Consider the following 15,135-nt stretch of genomic DNA (forward strand, 5'->3'; position numbering starts at 1 on the left):
TCTAATTCAAGGAAATATATATGCAAAAGTTCACTGTTCCAAGACGTTAAAAAAAAAGTAATAAAGGTATTGGCCTTTAACCGCAAAACAATTAAATGTTATATTACACGTATAAATATATATATCGATAAGCTATGTTTAATCAAAGGGGGTCAAGTAGTTTTTACAACTCAAGATAAATGTAATGTAGTAGAAGCAAGAGGAAAACGTGGCTCTGAATTGTAAAGGTTGATGACCTCTGTCCTATATAAATAAGGTGCTTCAATTCTTTAGTTAATTGAAAATTAAATGTAGTTCTATTTCAATAAGTATACGACAACAGTGTTTGATACAAAAGCACATGTATTTTCTTTTTTTCTTAGTACATTTTGCAATGCATGCCATAAACAAACATGTATTTATATTAACATAATGTCCACAAGGACAAGTACAAACCTTTCTGAAATTCAAAAAGGAAAACAGGAATGAATCTAAGTAACTGTAGAAAAAGGAATATTGATGCTAAACGTTGACAACTGGTAGAAAATTGTTTTTCATTTTCAGATTAATTCTCATAGCTCACAATATACATTTTAGTACTTTCTTAGTTTTGAGAAATGCTTTCTGATTTCTCTGCTCCCAAAAGCTCTGAAGGCAGGAATCAGATATTTATACAAATACAGATTGTGTTAAGTTTTTTTTATATATATAACAAATTAAATAATCAGTCGGAGGCTCTCAGACTTCTATGGTTTCCTCTTTCTTGGACAAAAAGCATGAATCTAGAAGCAACCTTCCATGGGGGTACAAAACATCTTGTGCAACCTGTGCAAAAGCCCAAAATATAAGGTTGAACTGAATTTAACAAGAGTGGCTGACAAAACCCCCCCAAAAAACATGGCACATTATATTCAGGTCACGTGGCATAAACATAGGGATGAAAAACAGTTTATTTGTACAGTACACTGTGCAACAGTGGATTATGCTTCATGAGCCTTTAATTCAACAAACAAAATAAAAAAGTGCTCAAGATTGTCTTAAAAAATAAGAATGCTACTATAGCAGCCTTAATCTCAAGCATTTATGTGGCTTGAATATTAAGGGGCTGAGGCAAGATGAGTCAAACATAAATAAACATAAAAAAAACAACATTTAATGTCTGGCTTCAGCATAGGTGCTGCCCTCTGTTGCATTTCCTTTTTTTTTTTTTTAAATAGAACCAGGTTTCAGTTCTTTACCGTCTTCAAAGTATTACAGAGAAAGTATTTACAAGTCAACAGAGAGATAAATTATTCTGATGCGCGAAGAACGAAAGAACTGCAACCCAGTCCAACAGGCTGGATAGGTAAAAAGAAACCAGTGCAGGGGACAGTGTGCAGCCGAGTTCAGTTCTGTCACTCTTAAGGCAGCAGTGCAGTCGTGCAACAAGGTCCTCGTGTGCCATCTCCCACTTTTTTTCCTGCTTTGTCTGTCCTCAAATGCTTCTCCTGCTGCGCAGTTTTTCCAAATCCGTTCAAAAGCACAGTCACACAAAAACAGGCAGAGGTATGAAGCCACAAAAAGCTCAGCTCAAAGACATCACAGCAGTAAAGGCAGCCAGGCGTAAAGCAGCTGCAGAGCACGGCCCCTGAAGCTGCAGGCTCACTGGCTCCTCAGCCTCTGCTCCGTTCAGTTTGGATCCATCTTGTCTCTCACCGCAAGTGAAACTTGGGTCAGCATATCAGCTCCTGCTTTATTTCGGACCGCGTGCGGAAAGGAGGCTCGCTGAAGGAGAAGGTGTGGCGGCCCGTCTTCAGCTCGCCCTGAACCGGGCATATGAGGAATGATTCAAAGGCCAGCTCTGGGGAAGGAGCCGGGCTCTCGGGCTCCGATTCCGACTGGCTCATCTCGGGCTCGTCGAGCGAGGAGGCCGACATCGCGTGGAGGTGCGGGTGGGAGGGGGAGTGGGGGTTCAGCCAGGGGTGATTGAGACATTCTTCTGCCGTGGCTCTCTTCCTGTGCACACAAACACAATAACACTGTGGATGAGTGGAAATTCCCAAACAGTTTGTATAATCATTTGATGGCCTGGGTCTTCCGAATTCAATCAATTCTCTCAGACGTCGGGTATGTTCCTTTTCATCACTGGTTTCGCAAAACCACATAAACAGTACTTTCAGCTCTAAAAAATGTTGTTCCCTTTGTCTCATTAAGACCCAAAATCATAAGAAAAACTTGCATTTCCCCCCCCCTATTGCAACCGCTAATCTGTTGCAATTAAATGATACTGACTTGAGATTGTGGCTTTGGCCGTGAGACAGACAAATTATAGCTGCAAATGAAGGCCTCTTTGCTGGAGCAGTTTAATTAGGGTAGAAGTGAGGTTAATCAGAACTTTTTCTTTTCTTTCAACAGACTTGCAAGGCTGTTAATTTTGTGTCCAAAACAATAAAATGACATTTTTTTTCTGTAAATGAAGCAAGTTTGCAGTTAGAATTTGCAGAAAGAGGAAATTACTTTGTGCCACAGTAACGTAAATCACGTGACTACACGCATGTAGTTCTGCTGGTTGTGAACGCGACTCTCTTCCTTGGTGTGACAATCCATTTAAGGTGATGCAGATAGAAGGAGATTATTGATTTAGCTCAAAGTATCCGATTAACTTCATCTTTAAGTCAATTGCACAACCAAGGAGTATTTTCAATTCTTATTTTGCTGTAGAGCAAATCTGACACTCTCAATTCAAGGAAGCCAGACCAACAGTACTGGATATCTAAAGGGAAGGAATAAAACACATTCATACATATAAAAAAAAAAAAATCATTTCCAAATATAATCCTCACCTGGGGGTTTTCACCAATAAGGACTTGATAAAGTCAACTGCCAGGGAGGAAATCCCTTCAAACGTGTCCTGCGAATAATCTACATTGACTTGGGAAATGTTGAGGAATGTCTCCTGCTTGTCATCACCCAGAAATGGAGACTCGCCCGTCAGCATGACGTAGATCAGGACCCCAATACTCCTGGAAAAGAAAGAAGAAGGAGGATGTTATGGGGCAAAGGTGTCTTCTTAGATGGTTTCACACAATTCACAATGACTAATCTGCCTGACTTCCTTTAAGCCGTGATCTTAACCATGATCCTGCTCCAAGTTGATAAACACAGAAGAATTTGCAAAATTATGTCTAAACTAAACACTACTGGTAATACCAACTTATTTTCCCACATTTTGAAACATCAAAACAGCAAACTGCTAAAAGTACAAGTAAAACTATCTTGTGACAATTTTTACAAAGTTTTATGTACAAGGCAGCCATATTGGATTTTATAATTATTCTAATGATTTTTGCAGTTTTAAGCTTGAACATTTAGCCTTCTAAGAAAAGAAAAATCATAATTAAATTGTATTCTTCAACCTATTATCTAATGGATATTTAATTTTGTATCCAAATAAAGTTGTTGTATGGCAGGGGTTTAGAACCTTCAGCCTTCGAAGGCTAATAGCCTATGGCATTAAAAACCAAACCCTAATTGAATGACTGTATTACCTCTTTGACTTGCAAGCCTGACAATGTTCTAATTATTGTATTCATGTTGAATCAGTGATGTATGTATTCTATTGTATTAAAATAAATAGCAAAGTAGCGCCCATACCACATGTCCGTAGCAATGCTGATGGGTTCATAGTTCAGGATTTCTGGTGCTGAAAATGAGAAGCACAAGCCCAATTAGTCATGAATTATGTGAAAAGATTCATGCGAATCTGAGAATTTAAAAGCTGAAACCAGAACTCACCCACATATTCTGGGGTACCCAGAATCTCCCTGACCTCTGCGATCTTGTCCATTCTTCTGGACAAGCCAAAGTCCACAATACGAATATCCCCCAGGGGTTTGGCACTGGTCAACAAGATGTTCTGGGGCTGGAGAGAAAACACACAAAGATTAGGCAAAGTTCTGTTACATAATGACTATATATACACACTTGAAGTGGCTTGAGCTCTTACAGCTGGCGTCATCAGCTATCTGTGTGAATGATTTCAAGGTATTCTGGCTAGACACTCCTGACAAGATTAGGGTGTAGTTCATTAGCTTACAGGTTGCTGTTCTGATCTTAGATCATTCTCTGAGCCTATTGGGATCCTCTTGGCTACACCACTACGCTTGTTTAGAGGTTGGAAAAATCAAAGTGTGAATACAACTGAGTCTATTTCTGGGGGTGGGTAAGTGGTAAAGTTCAATGAATGTGTGGTTTTGTAAGAAACCAAAAAAAGGTTGAACGCATTGAACTAAACATAATAGCTATGTTGAGACCACTGAACTTATTCCTCAAAGGAACACAGTCACTACACACCGAATGAGCTCTGGTTGCATAACAGAAAAACCCTCTTTCTCACTGTGCGCCTCAAGGGCATAATTTGTCCTCCCGTGTCCTAGAAATTGTGTCCTTACTTTCAGATCCAGATGGACAACATTGTTTCGATGCAGGAAGGCGACTCCATTCAGGATCTGCTTGGCTAGTCGTATCACATCTTTCTCTGTGAAGGCTTCGTCGTTATCAGCCACGCACTGGTCAAAGATCTCCCCACCTGCAGCACTGCAGCGACAGCACAAGATGGAAACATCAGAATAAATTAATCACATTAGTTACCAGCAACATAGAGAAACCTATATTTCTACAAAAGATGTATCCATTACTGTACTTTGGTTTTAAAGATCAAAGTTCGTCCACGTCTACACATATAGGAGGGCTGAACATAAATCAATAACATTTTAGGCATCCTGCCTGTGATTGTATCTTCCTATTCTTAGAAAAAATGATTGAGATAAGAATGTTACATGCGGTAAGAGGCTGTGATTAGATCTATTACAGCCTGATATATAGCTATTGAGTTTAGTAAAATAGGAGGAAGAAGCAGAGGCCAACAATGCAAAACTAATCAAAGCCTAGAACATTGGTGAATACAAAAGGAAATTATGTTAAACCCGTATGAAGTCATAAAGAGAGGATACGGTAACCTCAATCTGCAAAATTGCTGACTTGTTTGCTAAATAAATAATTTTGGACTCAAAATTTCAAGGCAGAAATTGTCCGATTCCTGACGGTTCTTTGTGTTCTTGTGCAACACAGTTAAGTAGAGTGGAGACATGGTGGATTTATGTTAGATGCCCAAGATCAGTCAAATCAGAGCCTCAAGCTGAAAGGTCTCCCCTCCCAAAAAAAAGAAACTACAACCATGTGCTGGGGATTTAGAAGGCACACATACTTTTCATCCTCAGAGGGAAAGCTTTGGGAGCAAGCCCTGGGCACGATGTTACATAACCATCATTTTCTTGTCTCTTTCTAGGCCTCTACTTTTAACAAATTTTGTAAAATAACATATCATGGCCATTCATGAACTGTTTATTGATTTTAACTGTATCAACAAGCATCCTACCTCCATAAATAATGAAGGTTCTCAAAACAGCTACTGTTTACTCTGACATTTGTTTAATTTCTACACCAACTGGATGCAATTCCAGTCTTCATGCTTGAATTTCACTGAATATTTTTGACTTAAGTGGCAAGAAGAAAACCTTTTTTCTTCCTGAGTCACAGTTTCCAAAACTAAACTTAAATCTGTCAACGTTAATTTTTAATGCCAGCACTTCCAAAGTCTGTTTGAACAGCTAAGCACCTGAAAGGACAAAGTGCTTCACTGCCTTCATAAAGCTGTCAGCAGAGAACCATCTAGGAATTTTCTATCTCAATAAAGTCTGCTTTGCTTAAATTCAACAGAGACAACATGTTTTAACCAAGAACGCATTGTTTTCCTTCTTTCCAAGAAAGGTATTAAATGCATTTGATGTTGTTTTGGGAGCAAAAGTGACTAACTCAGTGGGAAAATGTGTAAAAGCACAAAGACCTGGCCTGAAGTCAATTTCAGTAATAAGGTAAAGAGACAGAGGAAAATAAGTTATTGTCTTTGTTAAGAAAAAACAAATTCTGCTATAATCTGCAGCAGAAGCCATTTCATCAAAGCCAATGTTGGCAGACCACCGAGCTTGGGCACTCATTTATGTCAGCACCCTGCCAACCAGTGTCACCAAGGATAACCTAACAGTTGGATGACTTTCCTGGACAATACTTTGTGTCGGTAATGGTTCAGTTGAAGTCCAGTGAGGTCGGTGTTATGTCACATACTGACATTTAAGAAAAAAAAAAAACAGGAGACCATTTAACGGAAACATGAAATAAGAAATAAGAGACTGAAGCAATGTATATTTTACATCCGTAAGTTACTATAATTAGTTTAAGTGTGCGTGATTTGAAAAAAACAAAACAAAACCTCATGGTAAAGTTTTAGATATATGCACAAGTAAAGGAAATGAAAAGCTACGTCACTATGACTGGGAGATCTAGTGGCTAAAAGTACTTTTGAGAACTCATTTGTCATCAAAGTGACAATCTGTAAAATGTGTCATCATCTTGCTGCAGGTTTCTTTGAAACGGACACATCGAAGCTTGCATTTTCAGGTTATCAGAAATCAGCCTTTGCCATTTATTTGTCATTGGCACGGATGTGGTTGTGGCTGTGACGTACGCATGAGTGCATGCACGACATCTTAAACAAGCATGGGGCTGTGCAACTTTTGGGAGCCTCGCTTGACGCTTACATTTAAAGCCACAGGAAATGGAAAATGGTTTACAATTCTTGAAAATGAGGTTAGACACTTCAGAGATGCAGCTTCGAACTGGTTTATGGGTTTCACCTTTAGTGTTACAGCAAGTTTGACGCCTCGTGTGCAAGGAAGGCGATAGTGTCTGACATTTAAAAGCCCTGCTGCTGAGTATTATTGTTCGTGTGCAGCAAGGGTAACTGAGGACCCATGCTGACTGACCTACTGTTATGTTTTCTCTGCAGGCATGGGGAGTTGAACTGTGGTGTTACTTCCCCTTTCACACTTGATTCAAGTAGTGAAATGCTGCCACAGAGCAGCTTTTGTTCTGCAGTAGCATTTCAAGTCTGGGATGGGAATGACCAGTGAGGTCTTCGGTTTGGTCACTGAGCAGTACTGTAAAAAGGTACGTTAGCCATCTCTAATGAGTCAAATGAGGTAATTCGTCCACTAAGCAGCCTTTCCGAATTCTAATTGCACAATGTCATCATCGCAGCCAAGGGACATTTACGTCTTACATCATTCAATCATAACAGTCAACAACCAGACAGTCAATAGGATTCCTCTGTTTTAGTGACAATGTCTGGCTAGTTCCATGTGTAGTCGAGGGCAGAACACTGCCTTAAGCACTGATCAGCAAATTTTAAATGAGCAATCTGTGGTTCAATAAGTCATTTACTCACAGAACTCTAAATGCACTTTTGCAACATTAGCGTTTAAAGTGACAGTTCCCGTCATCTGCCACAGCAAGAACCTGATATAGTGAAGCAGGAAGAGCGAATAACCACAGAGAATTTCCATATAAGGTAGACTATATGCAACAATAACTCAAGACTGCACATTAGACACATGTCTCTATTCACAAGAAAACCCAGAAGCTATGCCCCAGCAAAGCACAGGATGTTGCATGACAAAATGTGCTCTGACGTAAAGATAAACTAAAAAAAGAAAATCTTTCACATCAACTAGAAACTGGGTTAGCAACCAGACAAAGGATGCTTTTGTTGGCTGACGATTAAGAGATTTTCTGATCTTAAGTGATGGAAAGCCGCATCATTAGATTGCAGCTTTTCCAAAGTGATGAATTATTGAGAAAATTACTATAGCATCCATCTCATCAGCAGTAGAACAAGGAGGGCCGACTTTGTTTGCAAACAGAAACACTTAAGTAGTGTTTCTGCATTTTTCAGACAGTTTAAAAGTGCTGACTTACCATTCCAGAATCAGGATAATTTCGGAGTTGGTTTCGTAGACCTCGTGCAGTCCCACCACATATGGGTTGGCCTTGGCCAGCTCCAGCACTGCTATCTCGTTGAAGATGTCCATGCGGCAGTCTGCTCCCTTTCGTCTCTTTCGCAGAAACTTGGCAGCATACTGCTTTCCCGTTGCCTTCTCAGTGCATTTCTTCACCACAGCAAATTTTCCCCTGGGAACCAAAAAGGGGAGATATGAAGGGAGTGATTAGCGAAGAGACAGACAAATGACAATGAGTGATTGTTTCTGATGAAGCAGGTTATGAATTTATGCATGACAAAAGGAACTTTTATGGACTGACACAAAGATAAGGCTGTTAAGAAGCATCATTTGAACGCACAGACTGTCACTGAATGCTGTTATGCTCTGCTAAGAGGGTGGAATCAGATGTTCAGTTGAACTTTCTTATTCTCCTCCCTTGCCTTTAGTCTTCAGAAGGGCCTGACAAGAGGCAGATAAACCTAAAACTTTTGGCAAGTGCTACTGAAAGTGGGCAAGGACCTGATAAGTGTATAAGTACAACAAAGATGCAACAATCGAGTTGCTGGAAATCCAAATAATAAAAATAGAAAACGCCCAGCTGAATGATAATAAAATAAATTCTGAGATAACTTCTTCAGCACATGAAGTCAAAGAAGGTACTAAGGGTCATCCAGGGCTATGGCAGGATGTCCGATGTGTGCAAAATTGCCACCAAGTGTCAAACTGACACAATTACCCACCGTCCCCTCCCACGCTGATAATAAGGCCTTGTCCACTTCCCTTTCTTCCCAGCTGACAGCAGCGGAGACAAATGGATTAGTGTTGATGCCTCCGCCCAGACCCTTAGCGAGACACTGATTCTCCTTTGACAAGTCATACAAAAGCTGACCAGTCAGCTAAAAACAGAAGCCTCCAGACCAGGACCACCCACCAGACCCTGGTCAGACAGTAGGTAATTTGCTCTAGGTCTATTGGAGTGTTATAAGCATGCAAAAAAGTGGACACTACATTGTAAACATCAATGTCCAAGGAAGAACTCTGAGTCTCTGAGAAAACAGAGTTGAATGTGAAAAGTTGAAGAGCAGGACTGAATATAAATGAAAACACCCGTCAGCATGATTTCAGACAAATTCCCACAGTTTTAACCGAAGACCACTATGCGCCTGACCAAAAACAGCAACTCTTCTGGCTTAGCTCTGTTTTGGCTCTTGTCCGGGCTGCTGGGAGGCACAAACTCTTCATCTCTTGTGTAGTTAACCAGGCACACAGAATGGTGATGTGTCTCCGTTCGGCGTGAAAAAGACGAGAGCTGTCACAGCCTTTTTACACTTAATTAGCCAAGTTCAGATCTGTGGGCTGGGAACTACATATGGAGTGAAAAGAAGTGACAAGTGGAAACATAAAAGAGCAACAGGAGGCCTTTTCAAAGGTTGACAGCAGGTCAGAGGTCACCAAACAAGGCCATCTTCCAGCTGGCTATGTTCACACTCATGTTTCAGAAGGACAGAACATTTAGGTGATACTTCAAGCAGAAGCTTTGCTTCACTCATTGTATTTTAATTTTTTGCAAACGTATGAGGAATTTTTAAACCCTGACATTTAAAGTTGCCATTATGTAGAGGAAACTATTAACTTTTAGATTTATCTTCCAACAGAATCTGTTCAAAACAATTGTTATCCATCATCAGCTTTACAGTGACACAAAACTAATTCCCCTTCTTCCACTTGAGAGATTTAGGTAATTTGACTGAGAAATCAGCTTCCTGTTGCGTCTGTGCTTTGTCTCCCTCAGCAGGTCACTGACTCATGTCAGATGTGAAATGACAGCTCTTACAGCTTGTAGATGCCTGTTTCCCATGCGGAAGAGTAGTTCCTGTTCCTGGTTTTGACTCAATCTCATAATTTAAAGCATGATGATGAAGCTTGAAAGAAAAGCCACTGAGCCTCATGGTTTCTTTAACTGGACATGGTTAAAGGAAGGCAAGTGTGGAAATATTGAAACAAACACCGCCTGTCTCTAATGTGGTGAACAAATTAATGTACAGACTTTACACTTGATTTCCTGCTGTGCGTCTGCATACATTCCTTCACCTAATGCGATTATGGGGCCTGATCTCAGGATGTTGTCCGGTTGAAATCATGAGAAGCAGAAGGAGTTTTAGAGGTTTCTCTAATCTGTACCTCATGGGCAACCTGAGGCCAGCAGTGGCTGGTGTCACAGTTATCAGTCTGAAAGCAAAACTGACCTGGTACCATGCAATCAGAGTACCAACAGCCTGAAGGGAGGGTACACAACATGAAGTTGCAATACTAACACTGAAAATTGTGACATGAATTATGATTAGCCAAATTACCTCTTAAATCTCTTTATTAGCAGAGTAACTGTCAATACACCTGGGTCTAGGATTTTGATAAGAGATGTGGGCATAAAGAACAGGATAAGTCTATCAAATATTTTTTTTCAAATTGAATGACAGGGGTCTGAAATTTTATATCCCCCTATGTAAGCAGTCCTTTGCTAATGTTATATTGCTCACAACGATATTGAAATAAACAATTACACATTTTCTTCAGATCTACATTAAACAAATTCTAATTGAAGCAATCAAATATGAATCTTGCATTAAGCCTGAAAGATTTAATGCAAGCTTGATAGAAACAGGAAGAGGAAACTGTCAAGAACCTATCCTAAGTCGGCACTACAATCAATAATTTGTGTTTTGGGGATTATCTTACTGCATGAAACTGTTATTTGGCGTGCTTATTACAATTATTTAGCATAAATCCGATGCCCCGTTCAAGAGATTTGAAACTTTTACAACCACAATATTCAACCACAAACGTGGGCATACTACAACAGCGGAAGAGTCAAACACTCAAAGTGATGCAGCGAACGCATAAGTAGGAAACATTACGCTAGTGTCCTTCTAATGTTGACAGCAGCGCTGACATAAGAAATCTGGAGGAGGATTTCAGTTTGTGAAACCCTTTAAGTTCAATTCTTCTTCACAAGGCATCTAAAATATTCAATAATAACAATAATCTGTTCGGAAATGTTAAGCCGAGATCCACTAAAGCGCATTAGCAGTGCGCGCGCCCCCGGTGCCAAGCGCTGCTACCTCACGAGACAGAATGCGGCACAATAAATGTCCAATTAACGCGCTTTCCAAGCACGTGCAGAGAGTAAATCTAAAATGTTTACATGATTTTCGATTATTGATGCGTTGCGTTGTTGCAAACTCTGACCCCTGGGGATACACTGCCAGAGAGTCGGCTGACGGATTTTCGCCGCCGATGTGTTCAAAATACGCAACAAAAGCAACTCACCTGCCCAGTTCTTTGCCCACCAGCTCGTAAATGGCAGAGAACGGCTCTTTTCTTATCTTCGTGTGGATTTCGGTCACAATCCCGTTCTTGTTCATTGCTGCTGAGTTTGGCACTGAAGTCGCTCCTTGGAAGTAAACGCTCTCCTTTCCACAACAAACGTGAAGGGAAAAAAACACGATTTTCGGTTCAGCTCAACTAACTCGCATAATTAAAAAAAACGAGTGGGCTTGAGTCACAGAAAGAAGTGTGAAAACGCCGGGTTGAATGTGTCCCAACCGAGTAGATGCTGCTGACATGAGTGTTTGACTGTGTCTGTGAACTAAGTCTGGCTGCTACTATAACACTGGGAAATAAACGTCTCGTTAGGAACCAGCCCCTGTTTCTGACGCGCCGCATTGCAAAGCCAATGACTAGTTAAACTGGGCGGACACTAGAGTCAGCTGGCGAATGGAGGCAAGGTGTTTATTGATGCAGGTAAACTGACGTATGGCTCTTATTTTTCTGTTTGGTTTATTACATTTGCTACATAAACTGAAACTAAACTGAAGATAATATCAGTTTAAATTTGTCAATAGTTTAGCTAGATTAAAGTGTCCCTTTTTTACAGCTTTTCAAAAGTGACTCACTTTTGCCTACATTCACTGTGGCATAGATTAGTTATCTGAAACACTGCTCTTCTGAGCAGTGGTTCTTACATGACAGCATAGTACATTTGCTGCAGACATCCCTAGTCTGAATCTCCTGTTCAACCACGATATCCTAACGCTGCTTTATTGAGCCAAGATCTGGTGACTCTGTAGGTTATTGGAGTACAGTTACAGTTGATTTGAGGTTTGTGACATGGTGCCACTTCCTGCATCACAAGGTGTTGCATACATCAAATTACGACCTTACAGTCTTAATATTACATCTGAAACAAGGGCTCATTGAACCAGGCAACATTTTTTCAATAAGTAGTTCTTGTGAACTGTTGCCTGAATTTCCTGAATGGTAGTATGTTTTTGTGCTGCTTTTCAGCAGATACGACGTGTTCACCTCACCAGTCCTTGCTGAGCACTCAGGTTTTATCTATAATAAAGATAAAAACATTCTAAAAATATCACTCAAACATAAAATACATTTCTTGGGTGTTGTCATTGGTATGTGTTTTCTTTTCTCACTGTTTACTTTTGGTTTGACATCATCTTAGGTGAGACTCTTTTTCCCACATGCTATTCTATCATGGATTGAAAGATGACCCGAAGGTACAGGAGTTCCCCGTGTAGCATTTTTCTTATCTGTGGGAGAGTTGTTTGTCTGCTCATTGAACCTGCATGTCATCAAAGAAGAATTCATGGCATCCCACCAAACAACTTCTTAATGTGCTCTGGTATGATTAGGAAAGGTGAGCATAATGCTCGGATGTTCCTGTTGTTGCTTACATAACAGTTTCACATATAACCAAATCAAGTAAGCGTGCTTGGTATTCATGGATCGCAAAGAGTGACGATGTGACGATGACTTGGTGTTTATTGCTGCAAGTCCTCAAGAGACAAGTATGAAACAGAGATGCTTCACTGACCAATGTCTGGGCTGCAACACCTTATGGGCAACAAATATCTGTTATTTTTTATTTCTATGTTTTTTTCCCTACTACATGCTTGAAACAATTGGAAGCTTCTTGCTTTATTCGACTGGATATACTGGTACAAGCCTAGAACCATCACATTTATCACCGTTGAACAAGTTATTTCTTGTTCTCACCAAATATAGAAGGGAACAGTGATTTATAAAGACAAGATCCATGCATAACAGGTTTCTCTGTGCTGGTTATACAGCCTGACGCTGCGCGCTTAGCAAGTGGTTGGTCACATGCGCTACATAGCTGTTATCTCGCAGACAGAGCAGGATTTGTTCAATCTTATCAAACTAAAGCTAATGTTGTTGCCATAAATAGCAGCTGATTAAAAAGCAAACTATTGAGAGAGTGGCGATACTTCAGGCCAGACCAAAACCCTTACCATCCAGAGAAAGAAAGCTCACAACGTCTGTTCCACCTCCACAAATTGCTACCTTATGTTTGATTGAGCCTACTGTGTAGGCTTGACCCTTTCTCTCATGCAGGGCCTTCCATTAAAACCCAGCTTGGAGTTCAGAGGAACCATGTTGGCAAAGGAGCTCTACCTGACCTCAGAGGAATAATAAAAACACATACCAGCGAATTAGCCTGCCAGCCTGAAGTTTAGCTAACATAAATATGAAAACCTTCAGTCATGACTTGAGAACGGCAAAAAACTTTGGAACAAATAGGCGTTGTTGTGAAGGGGGTCCAAAAATGTAGTTCAGACTTTTTACAAGACCTGAGCAATAAATTCACATTTTTAGTCTGGTCCTTAAAGCGCTCGCAGGGTGTTTAAATAGGTCACTAATAGAGGGATAAATGATTTATGTCCCAGCTTTGAGTAGAATTATTGTAAGGGAGTTTCACTCAGCTACTTTTCACAATCTGATCACAACAGGAGCAGTTTACTAATGATGTTATCAGTTGAAAAACTTGCTATCAGTTGTTTATTTAGAGTTTCAGGTTGTTGTACAGTCAACCTGATAAACGTAAAATATTTGCAGGTGTGGTGAGAAATCTACATGCCCATCATTGTTGTGAATGTCAGATTAATTTTGACATTTGACTTTTATTCAAGCATCTGTTCTTTGAATGGAATGATTATTTAGCATATAACTTTAATTAAGAAAAACAATTTATTGTACATTTTCTTGAATTCACACAGGGTCAAGATTATAAATAAATAAAAGCTTAAATACTTGCGTACATCTCCAGACATGTCTGGATAACTCTTCCTATTTAAACACTCTTTGTAGCTCACTGAAGCTTTATTTTGGCTGGGACTACTCTGGTCCACCAGAAATTACACAGATTCAGCTTTAAGCATACATTATAAATTTGTAAAAAGAGGGGGATGTTCCAGAACTTTGATGTCAGATAATTTTTTTCCTTTCCAAAGCCAGTTTGGATGGGTTTCTTTCAGAACATCCAGTTGTGTCCAGTTTTCATCAATCGGTCCCTCAGAAAAAGGGGTAGCATATTCAAAACTGAGTTTGTTACAATATGTGGCTCATTTTTGTAATTTGTAAATCGTCCCTTACATAGCACATTGTTTATTTTATTTTTTTTGCAATCAGATACATGAAGTTGATCTTGTCGTGCAGACTAAACATGCATAGAGCTGCTAAAGACAATTTTAGAGGTAACAAACTGTCAAGTAAACAAAAGGTTCCGGCTAAAGTTGGAAAAAGTGACCTGTGGGCTAAATATAAACTTTTAGGGATTTCATCACTCCCTTTGGTAAACGTGTCACTGGGACGCTGACAGATTTTTGTCTGCTTGTTGAAAGGCGTCCTTTCACTTGCTTGGACGCAAGCAAGAGAAAGTCTGCTAACTTTTCACAGTCAGCAGAAAGACCAGCTCTTGTTACATAAGCCTTTTTCTCTTTTGCTATTTTGACACAGTTCTGTTAAATATTTAATCTTGTTCTTTGATGAGGCCGCCACAAGACCTACACAGCTTTATCAAGATATCCTAATATGATAACTCCCAAGACTTTTCTTGACCCAATTCAGCTCATTATGTGTTGTTTTTTGTACACTGTCAATGTCAAATATTGAATATCAAAGTAAATTAAAAAAATTAAAAAATAAACTGGTTGAGTCAACTACGGCGGTATCATCTGCCATCAAATGTTTGTAGTAAGACTTTTACATAGCAGTGGAGGAATTTTGGCCCATTCTTCTTTGCAGATTTTTTTTTTCATTGAGCCACACTGGATGGCTTGTTTAAGAACACGCCACAACAGTTTAGTCCAATTTAGGTCCAGAGTTTGACCAGCCACTCTAAAATATGAATATTGTAACATGACAGCAATTAAAGAAATACCTGTCTGCCCACCAAAGAGAGGTCGAG

At 39.8% G+C, this 15,135-nt stretch overlaps 1 protein-coding gene across 1 annotated transcript; it reads right to left on the reverse strand.

Annotated features, from left to right (window-relative positions):
• Positions 1-324: 324 nt before the first annotated feature.
• Positions 325-11,526, reverse strand: stk17al (serine/threonine kinase 17a like). Its single transcript, XM_028042800.1, has 7 exons — positions 11,181-11,526; positions 7,831-8,043; positions 4,410-4,554; positions 3,754-3,880; positions 3,613-3,661; positions 2,802-2,981; positions 325-1,974 (listed from the first exon to the last, which is right to left on the reverse strand). The coding sequence occupies exons 1-7, from the start codon at positions 11,273-11,275 to the stop codon at positions 1,692-1,694; spliced, it is 1,092 nt and encodes a 363-aa protein (XP_027898601.1). The 5' UTR covers positions 11,276-11,526; the 3' UTR covers positions 325-1,691.
• Between the last annotated feature and the right edge of the window lie 3,609 nt (positions 11,527-15,135).

Source organism: Xiphophorus couchianus, chromosome 16 (genome assembly GCF_001444195.1).
Source record: "Xiphophorus couchianus chromosome 16, X_couchianus-1.0, whole genome shotgun sequence".
NCBI classification, from domain to species: Eukaryota; Metazoa; Chordata; class Actinopteri; order Cyprinodontiformes; family Poeciliidae; genus Xiphophorus; species Xiphophorus couchianus.

Excerpts from the sequence above, each read along its gene's own strand:
- stk17al (XM_028042800.1), bottom strand. The coding sequence starts at position 11,275 with ATGAACAAGAACGGGATTGTGACCGAAATCCACACGAAGATAAGAAAA. Across the intron at positions 3,881-4,409 it reads TTGTCCATCTGGATCTGAAA|CCCCAGAACATCTTGTTGAC; the intron begins GTAAGGACACAA and ends TTTTCTCTCCAG. Across the intron at positions 2,982-3,612 it reads AGCATTGCTACGGACATGTG|GAGTATTGGGGTCCTGATCT; the intron begins GTATGGGCGCTA and ends TTTCTTTTCCAG.